General features: G+C 32.3%; 3 protein-coding genes across 3 annotated transcripts; 1 reads left to right on the top strand and 2 right to left on the bottom strand.

Moving 5' to 3' along the window:
• Positions 1-995: 995 nt before the first annotated feature.
• LOTGIDRAFT_239592 (hypothetical protein) lies at positions 996-4,849 on the bottom strand. Its single transcript, XM_009058969.1, has 3 exons — positions 4,755-4,849; positions 2,389-4,012; positions 996-2,104 (listed from the first exon to the last, which is right to left on the bottom strand). Exons 2-3 carry the CDS (start codon positions 3,989-3,991, stop codon positions 2,046-2,048), a joined length of 1,662 nt encoding a protein of 553 aa, XP_009057217.1. The 5' UTR covers positions 3,992-4,012; positions 4,755-4,849; the 3' UTR covers positions 996-2,045.
• A 613-nt stretch (positions 4,850-5,462) lies between these two features.
• On the bottom strand, positions 5,463-7,422 carry LOTGIDRAFT_227502 (hypothetical protein). Its single transcript, XM_009058968.1, has one exon. It carries the CDS (start codon positions 6,940-6,942, stop codon positions 5,503-5,505), a length of 1,440 nt encoding a protein of 479 aa, XP_009057216.1. The 5' UTR covers positions 6,943-7,422; the 3' UTR covers positions 5,463-5,502.
• Positions 7,423-7,862: 440 nt separating this feature from the next.
• LOTGIDRAFT_202629 (hypothetical protein) lies at positions 7,863-16,896 on the top strand. Its single transcript, XM_009058967.1, has 20 exons — positions 7,863-7,916; positions 8,797-8,967; positions 9,298-9,412; positions 9,642-9,716; positions 10,207-10,374; positions 10,656-10,766; positions 10,993-11,043; positions 11,276-11,359; positions 11,588-11,711; positions 12,024-12,202; positions 12,555-12,614; positions 12,925-13,031; positions 13,409-13,574; positions 13,828-14,006; positions 14,290-14,375; positions 14,819-14,937; positions 15,284-15,424; positions 15,858-15,980; positions 16,111-16,191; positions 16,788-16,896. The coding sequence occupies exons 2-20, from the start codon at positions 8,843-8,845 to the stop codon at positions 16,845-16,847; spliced, it is 2,154 nt and encodes a 717-aa protein (XP_009057215.1). The 5' UTR covers positions 7,863-7,916; positions 8,797-8,842; the 3' UTR covers positions 16,848-16,896.
• Positions 16,897-19,504: the final 2,608 nt, after the last annotated feature.

Raw genomic sequence — 19,504 nt, 5'->3', positions numbered from 1 at the left:
CATGATGAAATTTGTCTTCTGCTAAAATCACATGGCAATGTGGCAGTGTTATTCTCGCTAATACACTACTTTTATAAATGTATTTCTAAAACCAATCAGTGACCTTTATGCATGAATATTCGAGCAAATAATTAATGTCTATTCTCTTTTCTGTTTCAGTTGTTTGACTATTGTTTGGCACCAAATACATTTGGTGATGGTACAGGTTGTGACAATATGACTTGTATTATTATTGTTCTAAACCCTAATAAGGAACCCATTATCACTAGAAAACGTTCAACTGAGGATATAGACACTTCACAAAGTGATGAGGTTCAGTTACCCAAGAAACTGAAAATAGATGAAGCAGAAACAAGAGACTGATATTAAAGAAAGTAATGATTGTGAATCAAGTGTAAATAAATAATTTAACTTTCTTTGAATGCTTTTTGTAAAAATGTATATCCCCCTTTTTTTAAAGCAGACTGTTTCCTGTCAGAAAATACACTGATAAGTTGATATTCTTGTCTTAAATGCTACCAATAAAAAAAAAATGAAAACCTTTATCTGATTTTTTTTTGGAATAAATTCCTGAATTACGATGACAAATCTGAAGATATTTTTAGGCATGTATAAGCTTACCATTGCATTATCTGTCAGAAGTTTCTGTAGTTATAGAAATGCCTAAACAAATGTTGCAATAGCTGCGAATAATATCTTAAGGCCTTTGAGTTAGCTACACCGATAAATGCTTATTTTGAGTGGAATTGCAAGATGTCTGACTGAAAATAGGATTACTGCAAATAGCATGTCATCAGTGTCCCTTTTACCACTTTACAATCCTGTAGGTGCAGATTTTAAAGCTATGCATTTTCAAGCTGCAAATATTTAATATCATCAGAGTTCAATATGTTGGGTTTTGAGAATTTAGGAATTTCAGAAAACACAATAAGGAAAATTGGATTGGTGCCCATGATTCTCACTTGTAGGAATAAATATAAAAATATAACAGATGTACATGAAATTAGTTCTATTTTTGTAATCAATACAAATTTTACACGACAATATATCAAAACATTTGATTCTCTCATAACTAAATCAAGATGAATGGATGAAATAATATAATATTACCATATAAAGGTCCATATAAAATTTTTGCATTTATCCAAATAAGTTGTAAAAGTCAACATTGGATTAAAACCACATCCAAATATTAAACCGTCTCTTTACCACAAGCTCTTTTCTCACAAAATCTCCAAAGTGAAAAAAACTTTCCATTCAATTTCTATGTGTAACAGTTTCTAGGTCTTAAAAGCCAAAATGCTATGTAAAGAACCTTGATTTAATAAAGAGGTTATACTTCAATAAGTTTAATATTAACAACAAATTGAACACTGATTATACGATGTCTGATCCACTATATTCTCATCAAATTCCTAGTTGTTGACCATAGTACAAAAAGAATAGCAATATAATATATCAAGGGGTCATTTAGACTCCTTTTTTTAATCCTCAAATCTGACAATTAGTTATAATTCTTAGTATGATCTAAACACATGGTCTCGCATTCAAATTTTGACTGAAGTATAGTGTTAAAAAGCAGCAAACTTGGTTTCAGTCAAAAAAGAAAGCCTCATTCTCATCAAAGAAACATTAAAAACATAAGTCTGAATTAAACTTTTCAACACTTACTTCATATTTGTAGTTTTTGATGAGATTCATTATAAACAATTTAAGCTAAATTCTAACAGATTTGGTTTATCTTTAACCAATCAAAACTTGGATCATTTACAATCAAGTGAATAGACCTACATTTAGTACAATCAAAAACTGACTAATACTGAGTGTTCTGGTCAAAATTTCAGTTAGCCCATGTTTAACATATCTCAACAAAACACAACAGTTCATTGAGCCCCAGTCTAATGGGACAAAAATGAAAAGATAACAAGACAAGAGACAACCATACATTGCTAATGTATATATATATATAAAAAAATTTGACACACTAAGTTTGATTTCAAAAGACGACAAATGATTTCTTAGTAGAAAAAAACTTTCTTCACATATTATTTTAGATTAACTTTCCATTTATTCTTCTTTTTGGAATGTTTACCATTAACAGAACCTGAAAATGAAAAGAGGTTTGTTTTTATTCTCAAACTCAAGAAATGATTTGGCTTTTCAATTACAAAAAAAAAGAATAACATAAATAGTGTTTTGCAATTCTACTTCATATTAATGAGGCCTAGCTTACAAGGTTAAAAAGAAGCCTTTGATGCATCACATGAAACAAAACTATTTTACAAGGTCAAGTTGTTATAACTTTAGTTCACAAAGGATACTTTGGCCACATTGACATCAATTTAAAAGTATAAACAACCTCTTCATATATACCGGTACTGCACTTACCAGATGACTGATTAGAGTTGGAATCATCAGATTCATCATTAACTTCAACTTCAATATCTTTATCTTCTTCTTCTTCCTCTTCATTTTCAATATGAGTTGTACCAGGTGGTAAAATTAATGCTACATAGCGGTGTGGTTTACCAGGATGTTTAGACACAGAATGATGTTTTATCTTCCATTGACTATCACTTTTAAAACTACAATAACCACAGCTCCAATATAAACTTGATGATACAGTTGGTTTAGCTGGAACTGCTTTCTGCTGAGCAAATTTAGGTGCTGGTTTTGGTCTAGTAGATCTTGGTGATGATACAGTTTGTACTCTACCAGAACTACTATCATCATCTAGATCTGGTAAAATTTGCATTGCTGCACTTGGGTTAGCATATTGCTGATAAAGTAAATCTTGGTCAGATTGTATTTTAGTAGATTTATTATTTGATTTTGTACTATTGCTGTATCCTTGTGATCTTTGATTGGTTATAGTGCCCGGATAAAGTTTGGGTAATTGATTGACTGGAATAGATTCAGGAATGTGGGGCTCTTCTGTAACAGTTCCATGATCATTATTCTCCTCAATCTCTTCTACTTCCATGTCGAAGAATTCATAATCATTATCATTTGCAGGTTTATCAGATTTACTATTGGAACTTGATTGACTGTCGTCATCATCAGCTTCATCATCAGTATTTAATTTCTGGATTTTAGAAGACGACTCTTCATCATCATTTCCTTTCCTTTTTCTATCATCACTTGTTGCTTTTGGTTGTTTGTTGACTTGAAGATAATCTGTTAGGACTGTACAATACTTTAAAGATGTTGCCATACAAGTAAATTCTTCGTGACTTTTAGCTGAATGTTTTATGACACAGGCTCTAGAATATGATTGATAGTCACAATATTTACAGGTAAAACGATGATCTTGTAAATGATACATCAATGCATGTTTACTGGTAGTTGAATATGGACAGAAATTACACCAATAATATGTTAAGTCTATGTTTGCTGCTATTTTACCCCCTTTTGATGAAAACATTGCATTGCAGGACACAGCTGATATCATGTCATGTTTATTAACACGGAAGAGCTTTTCACTTTCTTTATCATTTAAGTCAGATTCCATGACGGCAGTATTTAATGCTGTTTTGTCTCGATCAGCTATAACAGACTTTCTGGTTGGACTACGTGGACGCAATAATCTACCAGAAACCAAATCCTGTTCTTTTCTATCCTGGGTTTTAGTGATTCTTGCTTGCGACTGCTGGGAGACTAGAAATGTAGTCTCACCCAATCCAGCTCCCTCTAGCCTCCTTGAATCAAATGTTCCTCTTGGAGCTCTTGAATTTGGTTTGTAATTAATTGCATCATTCTGAGCTAAAAGCTGTTCATTTTTCTGTAACAAACTATCCACCACATTACTTAGTTTAGGTGTACTTTTATTTTTTGACATCGCGTCACGAATTTCAGATTTTGCTTTCTGGATAGCTAAACTACTTCTGTATTTTTTCTTAGGAACTGGTACTGGAGAGCTGTTTCTTGAATCACCTGATGATGGTTCATAAGAATTATCTGATGGCTCAGCTTTTATATCATATGAAGCCATTCAAATTTGTTACTTCTTTCTCTGAAAAAATATAACAGACAAGCTTAGTAGCATAGCTCCCTCCTTCTACTTCTTAACCATGAAAATTACATGTTCATAATGATTTAATGTATACTACCATGGGTAATCAATTTGTTTCAACTTATATTATTTTGATGTTAGTAGAGTAGGCCCATTACTCATTCTTAAAATCCTTCATTTTTTTACCAAATGAAATGCCTTCAAACATGGCTTTGAAATAGAGAACAGTTGCATCAGGACTTTATTTTTAACTCAACATCACAATTATTATGACAGTCCGAATGAGTTTATCGTTCAAGGCACGCAACCAAGTTTTAATGACTATCTATTTGCGGTCTGGAGCCAATTACTTTCCCACGCAGTGGAACGTACATGATAATTTTCAATATGGAGTCGTGGAGAAATTGTCTGTCTGGATACTTTTTATTATTAAATTAATACAAGATAAATTGAGCTTGATATTTTCTATAAAAGCATCTTATGATCATGATGTGACTGTGACATCCAACGTTTTCATGCTCGGCGATAGGTTGACTCATTAACAGTTTCCGCTTGTACTAAGATTGGATCAAATCTAGGTCACACAGTCGCGAGTAGCATTGTTTCCAACACCTTTTACTGACTGGTGGTGGCTCGACCCTCGCCTGTGTAGACATTCTTTTACTGCAGTTTTACAGATAGGCATTCAATGTGCACACTGACATATGTGTCAAATCATATCTGTAAACAAGAAAATGCTCACCTTTTAAAATTAAAGTCTAAACTTCTTTACTTCACTATTAACTTGATAATATTATCAAGCGAGTTCACAATGATGTCGGCCAATGTAGTCGAGACTGATTCGCTTTGTATAGTAGTTGCCTTCGTCATCGTGACGTCATCAAGATTCGTTCTCAGTCAGATTACGGGTTGGTTTGGTTGGCCTCGTAGCAATCGATTCATACATAACATATTGGTCCAGAGTTGTCATTGTATTCCCATTTGTATGATGAAAGTGAAAAAATTTTTCTCCTGGAACTCCCAACATGCTTGAAATAACTATAATTCAGACATTGATGCCATGCAGCCAATATCAGCTGATGAGAGAACCTAGCTATTTTAAAAGCGGGCGCATTCCACGAAGGATCAATAAATTGATTTAGTGAACGGGAACGCATCAAAATCATACTTTGCAAATTATAGAAATGGAGGAAAGGCCTAGCTATTGTTGCGCAGGACAAATGCGCCAACCCATCTGACCCCCACTCCCCCACTCCCCCACTGGCGCTGCCTCTGGTATATTGGTATATTAAGTTTGTTGGCAGACTGACTGGCTAGGCGAGGACCTTAGATACAACCATATTCCGAGAGGGCAACAGAATTCTATATATGGTAGGTCCATTCCTGGATGGGCATTTTTGAACAAGTGTCTGGTCTGAAAGACCAGTTTAAAAAATATAGGAACAGCGAGTATGATAAAAACACAATAAATATTATACACAACAAAATAACTATCCCACAGGTACAAATTTTAGAGTGGTTGAATTTCTAGGTAACATTTCTTCCAAATCTGCTACAGTATAAGCAATGACAGCCCAAACAGCAGAGCACATGTCCATAACATGTGGGTCCTGCACTGTCATTGTGTCCCCATTTGTATGGTGAAAATAAAAATAGTGCTGGTTTTCATTCAATAAATTTCCTCCTGGCACTCCAACATCCATGAAATAACCAATGTCACCACCAGCACCACTTTCTGAAAGCTTAGAGGCATTGATAGGTTTTAAAAGTTCAAGAACCTGCTTCATTATTTGTCCAGCCTGTTTACTTCCACCAAAGGTTAACCCATCCGGAGTAAATACACCCTCATCTGATTCAAGTACCAGGTCAAATTTATCAGCTTCGGATTTGTGAGCTTCATAATATTCTCTCGATCCTACAAGGCCTTCCTCTTCTGCAGTCCATAATACTGCTCTCATTGTTCTCTTTGGTCTTAGGTTCAGCTGACGAATGATAGACAACGCTTGCCAGGAAATGAAAGCACCGCCTCCATCATCCATGGCACCTTGACCAACATCCCAACTATCCAGATGTCCACTGACTAAAACCACTTCATCTGGATACTTGCTGCCCTTAATTTCTGCAACTGTGTTTCTAGAATTAACAGATGGCAAAAGTTGTGCCTCCATCTTCAAACGAATCCTTATTTTCTCTCCTCGTTGACTCATTCTCCACATCATTTCAGCGTCTTCCACAGTGATGCAAGCTGTGGGTATCTTTGGAACTCCTGATTGATAATCTTGCCAACCTGTGTGGGGGCTACTGATCGACAATGGTGTAACACTTCGTATCAAGGATGCTACAGCACCATTTTGAGCTGCTCTGGAGGCTCCCAATGATCGGTATGCAACTGATACACCATAACTAACCCAGTCCTGATTAAAAACTACAATTTTCCCTTTGGCTTCACTGGCTTTTTCGTTTAACTCGTCAAATGTCTTAACTACCAATACATCTGCTTCAATACCATCTGGGGGTGTAGCAATACTACTTCCTAGCCCAAGCATTGGAAGATTCTTCTTCCTCGGTAGCAGTAGCACGGCTGATTCGTCTCCTCTCACCCAATGCGGAACTTGAGCCACTTCTCCGTGTACATTCTCAAGTTTGTCTTTACTCATTTCAACGAGCATGTAATCAATTGCATTTTCCAAATTTTGAGACCCGGCGATTCTATTTCCAAATTTGTCAGTAAAATTTGCTAATCGGTTATAACTTTGACCTTTCCCATTGCCATTTAAAGAAAAGTCTATGATTTGGTTGGCTACATCTGAATATGATCTAACTTCTCTCTGCACTGCATCAATATCCAAATGCTTGTTTAAATGTCGACTGTCACATTGGGTTAATAAGTTAATAAACAGGTACACTAAGAAGATTGGCGTTGAAAACATTTTGTCAACAAGACTAGTTATCCAGGTATATTTAAACAATAGGCCTACACTGCAAGTACTTTATACCATCATATTATTATGGTATATCTGATCTATATATACCTGAACATGTAGAATCCTGGTCCACACAGGTTTAATGACCCAGAAACACCTTTATCACTGTTTTGTTATCAACTCACGAGTGTGGTTGACGTTGGCCTATTCTTTCATTTAGGCTATTCTCAAGGTTTTTTGATAACAGCTCGCGCTTTTGATCGAAAGTGATGTTCACATAGGCCTAAGAAGTGAATTGTTTTGATTAAACATAGCTATAGGCATATTATAGTTTCGAATTTGTTGTCCCATATCGCCGGCATTACGCAACAATTCAGTAGCTAATTGATCTTTTCTGAAGAGCTTCTTAAATGGAATGTATAGTCCTGTATACAATGTATTTCAGGCCTATATATCTGGAACGTTTTACACAATGTGTGATAATATAATAAATAGAAGGAAATATTTATAGCCTATATAGGCATATGTATTACATGATGCATATATATAGACTATGTGTTACTACTACGCGTGAAATACCGCATCCATTAAAAATCGCGATATAGAAGATTCTTCAAAATAACAAGAAATTTAAGCGATTACTCTTGCTAAAATGGTGCCTGCACTATGATTTGCAAGACACGAGATTTCCTTTCCTTGGTAAGGCCCCTCCGAAAAATATGGTACTGGGAATTTCATACATCAATTCATAAGTTTAAAAACTCGAATGTGAATCAACGGTATAGTTTACTTATTATGTAATAAATAATTCTATTGTTGGTTACGCTATCACAGTAATTAGGTTACGTTTGTCAATCGTGATTACGAATACTGATATATTTTGACCAATGAGAAAGCAGTTAAGTAACTCCCTCGGTACTTCAACAGGGATGCGCCCATGAATAACAGATTTTATTTTACCGTTGTGTTATTTTGAAATCGTAATTATTGTTTTTACTCGCAAATGTGTTTATACAGATTCTCATGTCCGTCAGTATGACCAAATGTAGTTGTCATCAGATTTGTATTACTGAGCCATGCCCTTAATTTGTCTTTTGATTCACACTTAATCACTCAGTCACTGTCTTTCCAAATTCCAGTTCCACTCTCCTTCCACTATACTATGACTGTATTAAAAAAAAATCAAAATGAGACTTTTATGCCAATGGTTAAAGCATATCTTAGAAATTTTAAGGATTAGTGTTTTGCACTTCAACCCAAAAATGTCCCCAAATATGACCATGAAGGCAACATTTCAGTTTAGTTTTTAATTTTCTGTCAGCTTCAATTCCAATACTCTTTATCATCTATATTAAAACATTTAATAACATGTTTCTTTCAATTTGTTTACGTTTACGAAAAAAGCATCATAACAAATGATTTGATTTAATTGACTGAGATTTTCTAGAAAGATTTTAGGGCCAATTTTGATTGGACAGTATTTAGCTATAAATACGATGTTAGACCTAAAGTCTTTGACTTTAAAAATCTACCAATTAACTGCGACTTAACCATAATAGATTTCCTTGAGGTTTTTGTTTAACAATTAACTACCATAAAAAGTATTAACTAATTACAACATCTCAACTGATATTTTGGATCCAGATTACCTTTAATTTATATTGCCTTGCAATCTATGTCAGTACTATATAATCTTATTGTATAATCTTTACAGAGTCAATTCAGCATTTTCTTCTGTTTAATAAGCATTGATTTCTGCATGACTGTTATTAGTCTATGATCAGTGTTACAGTTTAATGCAATAGAGTTGGATAATTATTTTTCCCAGCTCAATTTCTAAACATTTATCTATATTTTCAGAATCAGAACAGTTTAAATTATTAGATATAAATGAAATACTAGCACCATGGAAACATCAATAAAGGATAGCCAATCAACATTGAAATCAAGTTCTGTATGGAAAGATGTTACAGACGATTTTATGTTGGCCACTTCTGACCTGCAACTTGGTGAACTTTTGCATGATTCTTCGTAAGCACTAATTTGTTTCATCCCAAGAGAATTTGAAACTATTCATTGGGCCTGAAACGATAAATATTAATGAAACTGGCCTATCAAAATGCTAACGGTTTGTTTTGTAGATATGAACACACACTCACTAAACTCGTTATTAGTATATCTGTATGAGAACACACTGTCTTTGGCTTAAATTCACTGCTTCAAACAGCTTTTTGGATAAAGTGAACCACAGTCTCATCTGTTTACCAATAAGGGAGCATTGTTTAAAAATGATGATAGTGTAAAGTAAGCTTATAATATTTAGGTCCATATTCCAAATTGTGTAAGAGTATTTTGTTTTAGGTTTGGGCTATTTGAGGCAATGTCAGCTATTGAAATGATGGACTCCAAGATGGATGCTGGTATGATGTGTAATCAAATAAAACGTAAAGTTCTTACATTTGAACAATCAATAGAGGTATGATATTAATGACAGAGTCTACTACTAACTCATTTAACGTACATTTCTGAAAGTTTTCCTTTTCAGAAATATATTGTTATAAATTGTTAATTTTAAAATATATTGAATGTTAAACTTCTTAAGATATAATGGAAATGTTCAAAAAAATAATTACCCTGATATTCATTCTAATTTAGTAGTATTTTGTAAGCCAATTGACATTCAGTGAAATGAACTATGTTTTCAGGCAGGTAGGGTGAAGATTACAGATGTGAGTTGTGAAGATAAGTTAGGAATCATTGATTCTACAATGGCCTGTTTGGTATGTATCTTTATTTTATTGCTGGACAATGCAACACTTTTAGTCAATAGATTTGGCTGTGTTGATATATCATAGCTCTTGAATTAATTGACCTTGATATATCAACCTGTAAAACCTTATATTCATGATAATTCTGATAGAAAAGAAAGCAATATACACTCAAGTAACATTAGTAATTTTACCAATAATTCGTTATACACATCATTTAGCGGATGTTTCTATTCTTGAACAAGATTCTTGGTCATTCTTTAAGCTTTGGGGTCGAATTACAAAGATTTGAATGATACTGAACCCACTAGTATAAACACAAGGCAGTGCTTGTTGCAGAACACCTGATGTCACCCTATGGCTGCGTTTGTGAATCTTACTTAACTTTCCTAGAGTCTCTGAAGCATATTGTTAATTTGATATATTTATAAGTAATATTATTTTACATTTAAAAACAACACATTGTAAGATGCATAATATGGTCATATAATTTAAATTTCAGGTGACATGGTTAGAAGGTCATTCCCTAGCTCAAACAGTATTTACTAACCTTTATCTACACAATCCTTATATTATAGAAGATAGGGTATTAAAGGCATTCAGTATCTGTATGTTAAAAATAGTGGATATTATAAGGATGAGAATTAATATAGCAAGTGTATTTGAAGAGGTAGGACAAATTCATTTATTAGAGATACAATAGCAATTCAAGATTATTGTTTTATTTAAAGAATAGAAATGTGTTGTAATAATTCTATATGAGACATGTTACCATTTCTTTTGTTGCTGTTCACATATTGTTTCATTGAGATGTATAATTTAGTTGCAAGAACACAAATACTATCTCCATGTAAGTTGGTCATTTTAGCATTTGCATCGACAATGTTGTTTTTATATTCTGTTAAGTCTTGGATAAATGCACCTTGTTAAGTTCTATTTTTGTCATTATAGGAAGATTTTCAACCAATGTCTTATGGATTCAAAATGGCGTTTGATTTGACAGAGACTAGGTGTTTAGGAATGATGAAAGAAGTAGAAGAAGAACTCAATAAAACTCTAAGAGTAAGTTTCTATTTTCAAAATGAGTATTTCTGTTTGATTCTCATTAACAATTTTGCTTCTCTTTTATTGTTTTGCTTTTTAGTGTTTTGAGAAAATATACAACACATGGTTATTTTAGGCAACCATGAACTTCCTTATAGAATGTATGATATACAGTATGATTTTCATTAAGAATTACATCCATCTTTGTGAGATCTCAAATAATTTGCCTCCATTTTTTTTGTAGTCAACAAGAACTAAACCTGGTGAAGAAAGAAATGAAGCACTTGAAAAAGAGGTATGTTGACATAGGCTTGTATCAAAATTCACACATATATACTGATGTTAATCAGAAATTGAAAGTTTCTTGCACTACAAACAGCATGCTGAAGTGGATGTATGTGGTTAATGCATACAAAATCACAAAACATAATTTGTTCTCAAATCTGTATCAATTTGATGAGGCTTAATCTAAAACCTATTGCAAAGACAAATTCCATATTAATCATGTTATTGATTATATATTTCAGCATAATTTAACATTAGCTTTATATACTAGAATAAAATTTTATAGACTGTTTTATTCACTCTTAGTTTTACTAGCAAAAGAAAAGGTAAGAGATTTAAATTAGTAGATATTTTAGTTTCCCTGAGATTAAAAAGTTAAAAATAAAGTCTAAAATATTTTAAGCCTGTTTTGAGGTTTATATTTGCCTTCACATTAAGATAAAAGGTCTCATATTCATATTGAGAAGAGTATAACATATGCAATAGTACCTTACCAATTATAATGATAGAAGTATTCCTGTGATAAACTTTAACCTTATGGACATATTTTTTAGGTAGTTATTGAAGGAATACCACAAGTTATTAAGTTATTGAGTCAACTAGATGAACTAATCCAGTCCATTCAACCTACCATTCAATATGGTATACAACCATCTGAACGAGAAGCAACAAAAAATGGTAAAGCTGTTTAACCACTTTTCAACATTGCATTGAGCATTATGCTTTTCTTAAACCCACATGAAGCTGAATGATATAAGCATCTATATATTTCAAGGAAAACTACACTATATGTGTCTGAATGTAAACAGCGACCATACATCAACTTGCCATTCCTTTTTAGTGTATCATCTACTATGAGCGTCATAACTGATTTCTGATGTTTTTCTTTCCTCAAATGCGTGTGTATACAGTTAATCCTGATAAAAAAAATTTCGGGCATAATTAGCATTAATTATTGGCAGATGCAAAAGTATGTAGTTTCCATTTTAGATTATCCAACTATAATGGGATTTGAACCTTTAATTAACCAGCGTTTACTACCACCAACATTTCCACGTTACACTGTAATCAAAGATCGTGATGAATCAATAGTCTATATTAAACAGTTAATACAGCATTTAAATATAGTTACATCATTACCAGATGTCATTTCATTACATACATTGATAGTAAGTATATTAATAACATTATTGCTTCATTACAGGGCTGTAACTACATCAAAGCAAAAAAGAAATTGTGTTTGAAAAATTTAGATATTCAGTTGATATATTGAATATTTGATGTGTACTGTAAACATTGTAATTGTTTGAGTCTATTGAAAGACATAACATAATTGCCTCTTAGAAAAATAAGTTATATCCCTGCTTTAGCATTAGTGTGATACAATTTTACTGCTATTTTGCAAATAGAATGAAAATATTTCACACTTTGTGTTATAACTTGATGTTCATGGTTCATTCTATTCAATCAAATTTTTACTATGGTAAAAGAGTCTAATCATCCATGCTTTTTGTATTACAGGATATGTTTATAGAATTCAGTAAATCTTCACCATGTGTTCTAGCTAGATCAGTCTTACAGGTAAACTCATTATCATTTCAGTAGTCAATTTTCAAAAGAGGTGAGAGTTCAACTAGTTAGATACTCATATCATATGTCTAGGTTTAGGTGGAGATAGTATTTTTGGATTTTCTCCTGGTGTAGTTGCAGGTCAGGGGGTTGACAATGAAAAAGCTTTTAGTTATATTAGTTGTAATATATTCTTAGTAGATAAGCAGACTTAAATGAATTACATACCACAATTAAGTATTTGAATATTCAATTTTTTTTTCAATATTCAAATTTATCATTTGCTAGAATAGGATATTAAGAATTGATGTTAATTTTTTAGTTAGCAGTATTACCTCAAAATAGAAGGATTTATGGTAGTCATACAGTTATAGATTTTATGAAAGAGACAATAAGAAATTTTATAGCTCCGCCAGCTCTGTCAACTAAGTAAGTTTTCTATTTTAAGTTTCATTATCTTGTTCTGTAAAATCAAACTTGATTTGCTAGCAATCTTCAAATTTATTTTCTGTGGTTTAATTCACTCAATCTGAATCTTATGATGTCTTTGTAAAAGATTTGTTCACTGATATTAACACTTAAATAAGGTTATTCACCTACATAAAGACTTGATGTTGTCAAATAATTGCTAGTTATGACTAGTTCACCAAGTCATCTAACTTAACAATAAATCATGGCATTCTGAATCATATTTTCATTCATTTGGTTATGTGGGGTAAATATCACAGAAATACTGAAAATCTGTATATGAAAAAAAAAAGCAGTAAGCACAATATAGTTTTTATGCATATTTATTTTTTTACTAGGTGTAGTCTATATAACAATTCTCAAGCTAAAGATTATGTTGATGCGTTATTGAATCAAGGTGTACGGCCTATACGTAATATCTTAGAAATAACTGGTCATAATAGAGCTAGACAGAGAGATAAATGGGCCCATATATTAGAAGAGCTGTCAAATTTACAAGAAGAGGTATGTTACTCTTATAAAAACATTTGGATAGTTTATGACAATATTTGCCTATTGGAGTTTGAAGACTGTGTTATTATCCTTTTGTTAGTTAACCATTTGAACACAAGCAGGCACATTACTGGCTGTATGAATACATCATATACTAAAGGCTGTTACCAAGTGATCTCCTATAACTTTAACATTATATGCATAAGTTTTTTCTTTGACATTTTTTCATAAATGATTCAAATTTATATGATTATGATTATTTTAGGCAGATAAAGTAGATGCTCTGCTTCATGGAATTCTGGTCAAAACTGAACCCAGTAGAAATCATTTAGCTTGTTTTGGTACTTGGGTATTATATCATTCTTTACAAGCTATGATACATTATACACTGGCAGGCTTTGAACTAGAGTTATATGCTACTTATGAATATCATTATGTTTATTGGTAAGTGAAATCTGACTTAATTTGATGTAAGTCATTTTCTAAGACTATGTATTCTGATGAGGATTTTGTATCCAAACATGATGACTCCTCTGTCTTTCATAAGTGTGCCTTCTGAGCTCATATACCTAAAAGTACTATTTTGGAATCTGAAAAAAGTCTAAGAGTCAAAACTGAACTTTATGAGAGAAAAAGTTCGGAAATATTTAAAAGTTATAAGTAAATAAAGTGAAATGACAAAGATTACTCCATCCAAATAGTTTTGATATTTGTTTGATGTTTGTAGGTATTTATATGAGTTATTATTTGCCTGGTTAGTATCAACTTTACATCGTGCTGATAATTTTTTACTGGAGAATGACATGGCAGCAGGTATAAAATGTTTATTTTTTTCATATTTATATATATTTATATATATTTGGTGTAGACTTGATACACATTTTGTTTAAAAATCATGGCTCTAAGTCTATTTTTTGCAAGGCAATTAAATATGAAACTACACTTTGTTGACTAATTGAAAAGGATTAGAATTGCTTGGGGTGTAACTGAAATATTGGATTGGTGAATGTCAAAACTATGTAATTATTTTGTAGAAATATAAAGAAATATATTACAAACAGAACTTGAAATGTTACTTATTATAATATATAAACGATTTTTAAGCATTTTCATATTTCTCGTTTATCAAAGATTGATCATGATCCACTGTGTAAGTTTGTTGACTCTTTGTTGAATCAAAAATTATGAAGTATGGTTCATTTGGACATTTTATGATTTTTTACTTGGTCATAATTTGGTTGATTTTTTGTGTTTAGATACTTCACAAAAAGGAAGAAGTAATAAAAAGAACAAAAAGAAGAAAAGAACTAAAACATTAAGTAAAGAAATCAACTTGGCCCAGGCACAACAACAGATGTTTGGTGGTTATTATAAGGTATGTACATTAATTGAATCATAAAAAGTGAAATGGATTTACACCTGCAAGGCTCTTTTGAAATTTTGAAATACCACAACTAGGAGTCAGTTTCACCAAATCCTTAAGATGATTTTAACCTGCAAATCGTTTAAAAGCTGGTCGCACATTAGAAATGAGAATCACATGTGTCTATCATTTTATTCAGATTGGTTACCGGGTAACCGTTACCCTAAATTGTAACATCATAATTTGAAAAGTACCTTCATAGATTAGGGGTTACAAAATAAAATATCATCAATCACTGTATGAATATGCAATTGTTACGATCAGTTACCATTTTTTTTACTCCATTTTATTTTGACAGGCTTTGGTAGGATTTAGATTAGATAATAAACTAACAGTACCATCATTTGAGTTTGATTGTGAAGAAGTGAGATATAGTCATAGATTTGGTCCATTTGTTAATGTTATCACACCCCCTGTTGTTTATTATAGTCAGTATAAGGTAAGTTGTAACTGTTGCAGAATTTCTTGTTATAAGCAAACTTATCTTGAATTGTGTGATAGCAAAACCAGCAGTAGAACAATATTACAGCCTCTTCAGTTTCTGCTCTCCTACGATTTGTCCATGTTATCAAGGAACAGGTCTACTTTACACGTTTTGATTGGTTTAAAACAATGTCATTAGAATGGTTTAAAACTTGTTAGATTATAATGGAGAGAAAATTATTAGAAAAGGAAGAAACAAAATTATCAAATGGAAATTAGATTTTGTCACTCTTTGTGCTTTTGAATTTTCTCTTGGACACTGATCTGACACATCTACATACTCAATGAGCTTTCCTTTCTTTTTTTGTGAGGCTTTTAAAATGTTTTAAACTTTATCTTGCTTTTTGGTTTACTGCAGTACTCAAATAATGTAATAATTTTGTTTGAAGGAAATGAGTGATTTGAGACGTTATGAACCAGGACCAACAGCCATAGATATGTATGATGTATCTTGTAAATGTTTTCATCAAGCTAAGACATTATTCGAGAGTATTCCCTCACCAAATGAAGAGGTAAATACATTTTTATTTTCACATTTATATTTATTTTTTATATTTTATTAAGGATGGATTAAAAAACAACATATTTGGCCCTTTTCACAACTTGAATCATTTTAGATATGTTATTTTTGTTTTATTTTAGGTACAATCATTAATGAGAATAGCTAAAACAAATTTTGTGGTTATGAAGTTATTAGTTGGTGGACATAAAAAAGAATCTCTGGTATGTTTGATCACTTGTTATGTACATGCATAACACAGCCCACCCTACCTACACTTTTTATATTACTGTTGAATAATTTCAACTAGTTAGGCCATACAAAATAAATAGTCAGTTTTACAGGCCCCGTGTGAATATTTGATAGCAGTAAGCAATCATTGTTTTTGTGTAAAATTACTTTAAAATGTAAAATGTTTTCACAGTTCAACTTCGATAGTTTTATATGTAACTTGATCCAGTCACAAAACTCCCAACAATACTTGATTGTCACCTTGCTAATTGAACACAAATGTGCATGAACTCAGTTCTTTGGCTTCCTCACATGGTTTTGAAACAAAGCTAGTTGAATGTTGCGGAAAATGCTTAAGGACAATGTAATACCAAGAATTACTTAAATACTTTCACTTCACAGTCTATTTTCAAAAACATATTCTGTTCACGGCCAGGTCAGAAATAATCTAACATGGATGTTTGTAGCTTCAGAGAACTGTAATGAGGACATCTGCAGTGTTCTGTAGTCAGATGGGAATAATTTATTGTTACCAGAAACTTTTTAACTGCTTCACTAAGTCTGTCTTACTTTTTTTTTGCTATTTCAGGTCCCTCCTGAGTTTGATTTCAGTCAACATCGAGTTTACCCTATTATTAAAGTTATATAGATCATGGAAACATTGTAATTTATTGTTGTGAATAAAAAATCAAATGCTTTGTAAAATCTTTGAATGGCATTTAGCAATTGTGAGTACGATATATAGACACAGCTTTATGGAACAACAATCACTGGTTAAAGTCTGAGGACGACGGGGGAAACATGTCGAAACGCTGCATCAAACTTTAACCAGTGATTGTTGTTCCATAAAGCTGTGTCTATATATAATGCTTTGTAAAATGTTCTTAATGAATTATAGTATTAACAATTCAGTAAAAATGGGTTTTATTTTCTCTCACGTTGAATTGTGTGCTCAAGAGTCTTTGAATATGGCTTGCACCGTATAATTATAAGAGGATATGTCCATGCAGGAATAACTGTAATTTAACAGAATAAAAATCTTGACGATCTATTCCCAAGGAAAAAAATATGGAAGTGAAGATCCCAGTTCATTTTTATTCTCAAAGATCGATCACTGCCTGGCAATATTAATAGCGCTTTCAAGAGACAAACTTTTAAACATAGGGGGTGCATTTTTCTTGAAAAGCACGAGAGTTTAACCACCAGTATAAGCCTTATTTCTTTAACTGTGCTATATAACACATACATTATGGCGGTATTTCTAGGAAATATAAATCATGAATCATTTTTAACGGAGATGACACATATTACAGTTCACAGTGGTGCCAAGGGGCTTTCGTGTAGAAAGGAAGGTGCGGAAAATTCCATTCTTTGATAGTTTATTTCATCTGACATGAAATGAGAATAAAACGTGTCAGGATTCTATATAGGCCAGTATATACAAGTAGAAATTTCCTCTCAATTGAAATATAATGTAAATGTTTATATTTAAAGGAAAAGATCCAATTACATTTGTTGATATAATCACAGAAAATGCACTTAAATACTTTTTTCACTCAAAGATCATCCGTTATCTAAACGGAAAGATGCTGAAACGATTTTTTGTTATTGTTGATTGTTTAGTACCGAGTCTGTGGCAGCTTCTGATTATATAACTGGGACGTTTGAAAAATTTGAGGAAACCTATTTAATTGTGTAGGTACAATTCCGATCTGTCGCCCCCAAGGTCAAATGATTACCACTATGTGATTACATTATTTCACACAGTGTAATTGGGAAGATATTTGTGGATATCTAACCACATTTTTCAGGAAACAGTGTGGTGTGAGAAAAATATACCTCTCTTTAAGACATCTCGTAATATACTGATTAATAACAGGGGAAATCTCCATAAAATTGTTGGGAGCAGACCTTATTGTGAAAACATCAGAACTATAAATTCATTAATAATTGATGTGTTTCATTTGATTATGGTGGTAATTAACAGCTTGTAAGATACTAATAAATATGGTACTTGGTATACTACAAACATACTACATACTAAAACTAATTACCCTGGCATGGTATTAGTAAATATAACTACTTAGCTGTACTTATCAACTTCAAGTGTTGGCACCAATTTTAGTTCCGCTCTACAGATATCATCGTAGAAAGAACTGACGTTAGACTTATTTTGTGTTGTGATTCAATGGATTATATCTACTAATTTCTGTGATCTTAGAAATAATTTTGGAAATTTATAATAGAACGACATGGAAATGTTCAAAACAAGGAGTTATTGTGTCACACAGTGTTTATATCAAATGTTAACTTTATTCTTATTTTTCATTTGTGTTATTTCTCAAGGTATGTAGTAACTTGGCTGAAATTCCTATCAGTGGATCATTTTCATACACAGTCTGTGGCACTGAATGTTTAGTTTTTGTCCTGCGAATTAAGACATCTCATTAATTTTGACAGTCTCTCTTAAAAACATTGCCAACAGTGGGAAGACAGTGCAAGATTTTGAAGTCTCCGAGTAGGTGTTTGGCAATTTGTCTGTGGATCACTAATTTGTCGAATTTAACCCTGGTTCCGTTAGGTGTAAAGCTGACTAATTCACTCGATAGCGGAAACGATTTTCTATGAAACTGGGTTGGCAATGTTGTATTATGTAGAGCATCAGGAAGTTTTCAAGAGTCCCTATGACAATCGACATTGCTGAACTATTTAATATTGACAAAAAGGTGGTATTCTGCTAGAAATCTTTTTTATAGAATTAGGTTAACCATACACCCTTATAATGGCGTGTCACATCAAAACCCCAGCCCATTACTAAGCCTTTTAAGTTTTCACATTAATATGAGATATATAGTTTAACGGATAAAACCAGCTTTATAAGATAAGGTAACCATCTGTTGGCTATATGTATGAAATATAATGAAGATTACAACATGTTTAATTGATTAAGGTTTAATTGATATTACCGTGTTCATAAGTCTCCTGTGATCATACAGACTATTTCAAAAATTCATGAAAATACATATGCGAGGAAAAAAGCCACTGTTTAGTATGCATGGTTTGTCTTTATGTAATGTTTCTAAATGGCCGGATTACTTCTCCAACCGATATTATGGGAACCTCTGTCACAAAATTTTTATGAAGGATAAGCTGATATTGAGTTTAGACTTTTTAACTCTCTGTAATCATTCCAATATATGATTCTAGCATATAATTGTCTGTGACGAATTTGTTACACGATATTTCTGAACTCTGGAATGTCACGAATCCTACACTTTTTCAATTACAGTGACAAGTTTGCATATA

The sequence above is a fragment of the Lottia gigantea genome (genome assembly GCF_000327385.1).
Source record: "Lottia gigantea unplaced genomic scaffold LOTGIsca_367, whole genome shotgun sequence".
Classification (NCBI taxonomy): Eukaryota; Metazoa; Mollusca; class Gastropoda; family Lottiidae; genus Lottia; species Lottia gigantea.
This window is presented reverse-complemented; position numbering and strand designations above follow the sequence as displayed.